This window comes from Carcharodon carcharias, chromosome 9 (assembly GCF_017639515.1).
Source record: "Carcharodon carcharias isolate sCarCar2 chromosome 9, sCarCar2.pri, whole genome shotgun sequence".
NCBI lineage: Eukaryota > Metazoa > Chordata > Chondrichthyes > Lamniformes > Lamnidae > Carcharodon > Carcharodon carcharias.
In genome coordinates this window covers 62,085,817-62,094,473 of record NC_054475.1, presented here as the reverse complement: position 1 = coordinate 62,094,473, position 8,657 = coordinate 62,085,817, and the positions used below count along the sequence as shown (strand labels likewise).

The following is an 8,657-nucleotide window of genomic DNA, read 5'->3' as shown; positions in this document are numbered from 1 at the left end:
AAGAGAATTTTGACCAGGGTGGGTGGTTGAAGGGTGGGGTGGTGGGACGGGGTGGTGCTGGTGACTTTTTAAGGGTGGGGTTGTTGGTGACGGAGAGTGGATGGGGGAGGGCTAACCAGTGGTGTGAGGGGTGGTGTGTAAGGTGGTGGATGGGGTGGGGATTGTGCCTTAAGCTTCCAAAGCAGCGCTTCTCAAACTATAATGATATAAAAATCATAGAAATATGAAATTCTGAGGTTCCTTAAACCATTATTATTTCATAAACCTATGTTGATTTCAGTTAAGCTCTCCGTACTCCCGAGTGACAGAAGACTCACTGAAGCCCTTCCTGACTCAGGATGGCTGCACATACTAAGATAAAGGCAAAATACTGCGGATGCTGGAAATCTGAAACAAAACAAAAAATGCTGGAAAAACTCAGCAGGTCTGACAGCATCTGTGGAAAGACAGAGTTAACATTTTGAGTCGGGATGACTCCAGATACAGACTCGAAACGTTAACTCTGTCTTTCTCTCCATAGGAGCTGTCAGACCTGCTGAGTTTTTCCAGCATTTTTTGTTTTTGTTGTGACTACATGCTCCCTGCTGCACATTTACCCCCTATAAAGATGGTGACTGCACATTGCCCCCGTAAAGATGGCGACTGCACATTGCCCCTTATAAAGATGGTGAATGCACATTGCCCCCTGTAAAAATGGCGACTGCACATTGCCCCCGTAAAGATGGCGACTGCACATTGCCCCCTATAAAGATGGTGACTGTACATTGCCCCTATAAAGATGGCGACTGCACATTGCCCCCTATAAAGATGGTGACGGCATATGTTCATTGTGCATGTGGATGCTCCAAGGTTGGAATATTTTGGATACAGTACCCTTATAAAAAAAGCCAGTGAGGGGACTGACGGCAGCTGTTTGTGCCTCTGAACCTTTCACCAGCTCAAGTTTGTGCGCCACTGGTTAAACAAGAAACCAGCCAACCTGGAGTAAAGTACAATGATGTGCAAGTGTCACACACCATCAATATGGTTAGATTTCTTTTTAAACCATCCTGATGTTGAGGCTTTTTGTAAAGGGGTTGTAGTTGCTGGACATTTCCTAGCGAATAGCTGCCAATACTATCCCTTAATAAGTCTCCATACAATGGTTTTTTATTTGATGTACCAACTTATCCAAGTCTGGTACCATGTAAAAGCTGCTGACAAGCTGAATACATATGGTAGGGTTATTATTTACACCATATTTACTGTCACTGTATTCTCTGCAGTGCTGCATTGTAAATAACTCTGCAGCTTGTTTGCAGAATCTCTCTAGAGTCTGAATAGGCTGCATATCAGTTCTGGCAGGTAATCACAATGTGGCGGGAGAGTGTGACAGGAGAGTATGATGGGACAGTATGGTGAGATGATATGCAGTGATAGGACAGGGTGATATGGACAATATGCAGTGACGGGACAGTGTGAATGGTGGAACAGTATTCACTGATGTGACAGTGCAAAGGGAGAGTATACAGTCATGGAACATTATACAGTGATGGGACGGTGTGATGGTACAGTGTGACAGGGTAGAATAGTGTGAAGGGACAGTGTGAAGGGGCTATGTGCAGCATTTCCCCTTCTTTGCAGGCCGTTCGACCACCTTCACCACTATCTCTTTAATCTTCTCCTCCTGGTGTTTTAGCAACCTGTAAAGAGACATGGAGAGATGGTAGTGAACACAGCAGACAGCCCCTGACAGCACTCTCAGAGAAAGGACCAACAGCATGAAGTAAATGAACAATTCCCACAATTCATCACTCACTTTCCCAGATGCACCATGGGAGCGCTAATGTTGTGACCAGTACAGGCGCTGCATTCATAGAACAAGATGTTGTACTCCTGGAGAGAGAGAGAGAGAGAAAGTGGTGGAGAGATGAGATGGGTCATCGTTTACAGTCACTGCACTGTAGATATAGTCACTAGGAAAATACATTACTTCACAAACTGTTACCGAGGTTGCTCAGTGACCTCCCCTCCCCCAGTCTCTGCCATACATGCTGCTTCAACTGCCAGGTCATTCAAGGTCAATGAAGCCAATGTAATGAGAGAGGCAACATCAAGTACCATCAGTGATTTTTTAAAAAAATTATTCTGTCATGGGATGTGGGTGTCACTGGCTAGGCCAACATTTATTGCCCATCCCTAATTGCCCTTGAGAAGGTGGTGGTGAACTGCCTTCTTGAACCACTACAGTCCATGTAGTGTAGGTACACCCACAGTGCTGTTAGAGAGGAAGTTCCAGAATTTTGACCCAATCAGGTTGATGAGTGGCTTGGAGGGCACCTTCCAGTTGTGGTGGTGTTCCCATGTGCCTGCTGCTCTTGTCCTTCTAGGTAGTAGAGGTCATGGGTTTGGAAGATGCTGTTGAAGACTGGATTTTTTTTATTCTTTCATGGGATGTGGGCATCACTGGCAAGGCCAACTCTAATTGCCCTTGAACTGAGTGGTTTGAGCAGAGGCAGTTAAGAGTCAACCACATTGCTGTAGGTCTGGAATCACATGTAGGCTAGACTGGGTAAGGATGGCAGATTTCCTTCCCTTACTGAGACTAGCTTTCAATTCCAGGTTTTATTAATTGAATTTAAATTCCATGGATTTGAACCCATGTCCCCAAAGTATTAGAAACAAAAACAAAAATAGCTGGAGAAACTCAGCAGGTCTGATGGCATCTGTGGAGAGGAAGACGGTTAACGTTTCGAGTCCATATGACTCTTCATCAGAACTAAAGAGAAGTAGAAATGTGGTGAAATATAAGCTGTTTAAAGGGGTTTGGACTGGATGAAGCTGGACAGAGGGCCAGTGATAGGTGGAGGCAAAGGAGAGATTACCAAAGATGTCATAGACAAAAGGTAAAAGGGTGTTGATAGTGGTGATATTAGCTATGGAATGTGCTAAAGGGGACATTAAGGGTAGAAAGCAACACACCACCCTGCTCTCATGCCCACATGCCCGTCCTTGGCCTGCTGCAATGTTCCAGTGAAGCTCAACACAAACTGGAGGAACAGCACCTCATCTTCCGACTAGGCACTTTACAGCCTTCCGGACTTAATATTGAGTTCAACAACTTCAGACCATGATCCCTCTCCTCCATCCTCACCCCCTTTTTGATCCCCTTTTTTCTAATAATTATTATATATTTTTTAGATATATATTTTTCTTTTCCCATCTATTTCTATTATTATTTATTTCCATCCATTGTTTTATCTTCACCTTTTAGCCTATTTCGATTCCCTCCCCCTACCCCATCCCCACTAGGGCTATCTGTACCTTGCTCGTCCTGCTTTCTACCCTTAATATCACCATTAGCACATTCCTTAGCTAATATCACCACTGTCAACACCTCTTTGCCCTTTTGTCTATGACATCTTTGGCAATCTCTTCTTTGCCTCCATCTATCACTGGCCCTCTATCCAGCTCTACCTGTCCAACCCCCTCTTCAACCAGCTTATAGTTCACCACATTTCTATTTATCTTCAGTTCTGATGAAGAGTCATCTGGACTTGAAACGCTAACTCTGTATTCCTCTCCACAGATGCTATTCGACCTGCTGAGCTTTTCTAGCAATTTTTGTTTTTGTTTCAGATTTCCAGCATCTGCAGTATTTTGCTTTTATTCCCAGAGTTTTAGCCTGGGCCTCTGGATTACTAGCTCAGTGAGATTCCCACTGTGCCACGGCCTCTCTCTGAAGATAAGTGCTCACTCAATGTGGTGATCACTGACATATAGTCCAAAAAGCTGTCCCACTCTTAGAGCAGAACCATCCCAGATTTGCACAAAGTGTGGTATCGGGTAGATAAAGGACGTTTTACCTGCCAGCCGCAATGGCTGGTTTTCACGCTGCATCGTCCCATTCCTGGCGCATCCTGCCTCATTAATAATGTATTCCTGGGAAACACGCCAGGTTGCTGGCAGGGTGGCCTCTGATTCACCCAGCCCGCTGTCACCTCAGGCCTTCAGTAATCCAGGTGCCATATTTAAAGGGCACCCCTGCACAGAGCTAGCTCTCTTCAAGGGATAGGAAGTTTCTGGGAACTGATGGTTGCCAGAGAAATAAACATGCTGTCCCAAATATAGCAACACCTCCCTCGGGCATCTGGATGTACTGGAGGCCCGCAGTGAAGTCTGCTACCCCCAAGGTGAAGACCAGCAAGCAAGGTCACCAATCCAGCAGGGGAGGTGGTGGCAGTGGTGGTCAGTCCAAATGCTCTGCAAAAGAAAACAGCCACCCAGTGCCGCAAGAAGATGAATGATCTGCCAGGGTAAGTCACTCTTTTCACCACTCTCAACTCACACACTCACAAACCCATCACACATCCACAGAGCCCTCACTCACTGCCAATTTAAGGGACGTCACCATTCACTCTCTCACACGCATCTTCTCCTGCCCTGCGGATCATGTCCTCATCCCATCCATGGCACCACTTAGTACCCACACATGCCAGACATTCTTATCATCTAGCCTGGTAGGGACCTGCTTACACTCTCTCCATCTTCAGAAAGGACAAACTGGCACACAACAAAAGGGAGAGGTTGCAAACTGATGGAGAAATTCCTGACTGCAAGGTCCTCGCAGACTTTGAAAATAGATCCATCTGCCTGGCTGGTGAGGATCTGGACTGTTCCTGTGTTGACAGTGAAGTTGGTGGGGCTCAACCGAGTGAGGATCCAGCAATGCAACATCCATCAGACAACCATGCTGTGAGTCAGTCCCCCTGCTCCGCAGTCCCCTGCCTTGTGCTAATTATATCTCCTTGCTTTCACAGGCACATCTGGGAAGCAGCTGAGGGGTCTCACGAGCCAGGTCCTCGACTCAAGCCCTGAAGACACCTCGTAAGAAGAATCTGATGACACCCTCATTGAAGACCCGTCGCAGCGCTCACCCACATCCTCCACCAGCACAGAGACACACAGTGTAGGGGCCCTCAGGGAAGAGGATCAGCAGGCGCACACCCCAGGGTCATCCACCCAGGTGACTCCAGGAGTGACCAGCCCATCCGAATCTTCTCCTCCTGTACCCCCAGCAGCTCCAGCTCCACAGGCCGAGGAGGGTGCCACTGCCACACAGCAGGATCCCGAAAGCAGGCTGGGGCCCTCCAGGTCTCGGCCCTACAGAGGACGCCCACCAAAGTCACCACAGACAGGGCATCACAGTCAGCAGGCTGCCTCCACCTCTGCTGTGGATGCCAGGGGAGCACCAAGATTTAGCGGCAGTGTTAGGACAGTAAAGAAGATGTAGTTGCACAGCCTGGGCACCGGATTAATCATTTGTACTTAATGTTCACTATTGTCAATAAACTCCTAAGAATGTCTCCCTGCCTGTGGCTCCTTGTTCTGAGGAGCAGTGTTCTTGTCACTCAGATGTGAAACCTTTCTGCACAAGATAAAGGCAGGTGTCTCAGTCCAGGGCTTCTTCCCTATGCTCTGTGCAGCCTTCAGACCACAGTGATGGTCCAGTCTCTCACTCCCTGGAAACATTACTGATGCCTGCACCTCGATGGTGCTGGTCATTGTTGCCAGGATGTAGTGGACAGGTACCACAGAGTTCTCTCAGTCTCTCTGTGTGCTCTCAGCACCTTTGAGGTGGGACTGGCCCCCATCTCTTCAGCATCTGCGACTAGTGACGCTGTGCTCCTGAAGGGGTCAGGTGCTGAGGGCTGGCAAAGATCAGGTGCACTTAAAGTTTCACAGCTGCGTCTCCATGATATGACCCTGATCACAGAGCGCAAGCGAGCGGCCCTCAGCCAGACAGGAGTCAAACATTCACTGAGACAATGTGAGGATCTATGGAATGTCCTCACCACATGTCATCATCATCCTCCTGGAATCTAGCAGCTATTAGGGCCTCCGCTGCGTCTCCATGACATGAGCCTGAGCACTGAGTGTATGTGCGCTGCCAACAGCCACACAGGAGTCAAACGTTCACAGATGCAAGGTGAGGATGTCAGGATTGTCCTCACTGCATTTCGTCATCATCCTCCATGAATCTTGTGGCTATGAGGGCCTCCCGGCGCTCCTGCCTCATCTGGACAGTGCGATGGCCTCATCACCGACATCCTCGCCTTCGAGGACATCATTGTCTCCTCATTGGAGGAGACGTGCAGCTTCTCCATCTACTCCTCAGCCAGGTCTTCCCCACATTGCAGTGTCAGGTTGTGGAGTGCTCAGCAAGTGATGATGATGCGCGACACCCTCTGGGGACCATATTGCAGTTCTCCACCGAACCTGTCGAGGCACCGGAACCTCATTTTCAAAATGCCAATCGTTTGCTCCACCAAAGTCCGGGTCATGGCATGAGCTTCATTATACCATCGCTCTGCCACAGTCTGAGGCTGCCACATGGGCATCATCAGCCACATCCTCTCTGAGTAGCCCTTATCCCCAATGAACCATCCCTGCAGCCTCTCTGGACCCTGGAAAATATCAGGGATCTGAGACCTGTTAAGGATGTAGGAGTCGTGGACACTCCCTGGGAACTGTGCGCAGACCTGTAGGATCTGTTTATGGTGGTCACACAGCAGCTGAACATTCAGTGAGTGGAAGTCCTTGCATTTGATGCAGTTGACTACTTGTTACCATGGAGATCTAAGCGCCATGTGAGTGCAGTCGATAGCTCCCTGCACCTGTGGGAAACCTGAGATCTGGTCGAGTCCCAGCGCTCTTGCTTCCTGGCTTTCCTGATCCCGGGCCTTTGTGAAAATGGCGTCCGTAACCTCCTGGATACACTTGTGCTTGGAGACTTCCGAGATCCCACACAGGTCACCCTGGAGCCTTGGAAGGAGCCACTGGTGTAGAAATTGAGCATCGCGGTCACTTTCACAGCCACTGGCAGTGGATGCCCTCCATGTCCCCCTGGTGCCAAATCCTGCAGCAGCTGGCAGATGTGACTGACCAGTTCCCTTGACATGGACAATATTCAGTGACGGTTCTTAGTCACCTGAAGGAATGGCAGGCGCTGTCTGTGGACTCTGTGTCTAGCGAGGCACCTACGAGCGACGACTTGCTGTAGATCTTCAGCTGCATGTGCAGCAGGTCCAGCTGCCCCTTCATCTTGAACCAGGTGCCCCCACTGCTCTCCTCTTCTTCTCTGTTCTCTGTAACCCATGAGGCATATTACTAAATCATCAGGCCCCATGATCCTGATGTTCCCCTGCTGCAGGATCAAAGAGAGAGACGTGTGTGCCCTAAGAACCTCTCTTGTTTAAGTCTGAAGGCCCCTCAATGCACCCCAGATAGTGCCTCTTGGATGGCCAGAGTTTAGTGCGCTGCATGGCTGTCCGAAACCCCATCCATCTCCGCCTCACCCCACCTGACCGATTGGCAGCAGCTTTGCCCACTGGACTGCATGTTGTGCTCTCAGCTCAGGCACAGATATTCTCCTAATGTGCACTGCAAGGCTGCACTGTTAGCTTGTACCATGAGGGAGACTGGTCCAAACCTTAAGGACATTGCAAAGGGCTGTGAGCACCTCCAGCAGTGACTGCTCCATGGCCAGCTTGCACAAGGGGATTCTACAACTTGCCCAGTTGGCCAATTTCTTGCTGCCCCCTAAAAGGCTCATTAATTTGCAGTCTGCGCCCAAGGGATGAAAAGTTCTGGAGCATTTGGTGGCACTTTCATGCTTTTGCGTTGCTTGAGTGGGCAGATCAGCTTCAGAGGCCCAAGTCCAAGCATGTCAATGGTGCTGCTGCTGAATGGTCTCAGCTGCGGAAGAATGCTCACTTTTGACAAGCTTTTCCAAGTGCGTGGCTGCTCCCTCACCCAACCTCCTCCGACCTCCCCACGGCATGTTCTTGAGTATTTCCTTCAGTCTGTCTGTGTTGCCTAGCACCGACCCGCCAACCCTGACCTGACCCGCACTGGAGCCCTTGCGCCAGCTCAGCATTGAAAGACAGCCGGGAAAAAGCGACTTGCCTGTGCCCCCCCACACCCACCACCAAAAGCGGTGCCACGTCCTTGATGTCCTACAGCAATGCAAGCGCTGGGCAAGGTTGTGTACGCTCACCTGCGAGTTCCTCTCGAAGTTCAGGTCGCCAGGTGCAGCCTCTTAAAGGCAGTGTGAAGTCACACCGACATGAGCGGTAAATCTGATGTGCGGGGTTGATTCCAGCGAGCAGGGCTTATAATTAGATGCAAATATATTAAAATAACATTCCCAACATGTGGCGGCGGGAAACGTGGCCCCGCTATTGATGGGTGGAGCGGACAATCACAAACTAGTTTCACGATGACATTAAAACTGATTTTGGCCTTCCCACCATGTTGCTCCCCCTCCACCTCCCATGATATAAGGCATCAACTAGGCCGGAAAATTCTGGCCTTAGTCTTTGCTCAGTTCAATTTGGTGAAAGCTGTTCCCAGTGGCCCTGAGCGAGACAAAAATATCCAACCAAGCCCCCATAGTGGCCTCTGTTGATAATGGTAAGTGTGGATGGAAAGTGAGATGTCAGCTCAGATGCTCCAGACAATAAGAGTCTCCCAGCACCCAGCACACATTACTTGAGCTCGCTCTTGAGGGGATTATATCACAGCAATGTGCCAGCACCTTTAATGGGGCAATTATGGTGCAGGGAATATTCCTTCAGTGTTGGGCAAAAATGGAGGCTGCACTGGAGCTGTCAGTC

The 8,657-nt window shown here is 49.3% G+C and overlaps 1 protein-coding gene across 1 annotated transcript in view; it reads right to left on the bottom strand.

The window, feature by feature from the left end:
• Window positions 1-531: 531 nt before the first annotated feature.
• The window catches only part of LOC121281737 (centrosome-associated protein CEP250-like), a 199,001-nt gene continuing 190,875 nt past the window's right edge, over window positions 532-8,657 (bottom strand). Inside the window, exons 58-59 of the mRNA XM_041194658.1 lie at window positions 1,799-1,875; window positions 532-1,682 (exon numbers count right to left, since the gene is read on the bottom strand). Coding sequence (XP_041050592.1) covers window positions 1,595-1,682; window positions 1,799-1,875 — 165 coding nt within the window. The 3' untranslated portion in view covers window positions 532-1,594. The remainder of the gene's footprint in view (window positions 1,683-1,798; window positions 1,876-8,657) is intronic.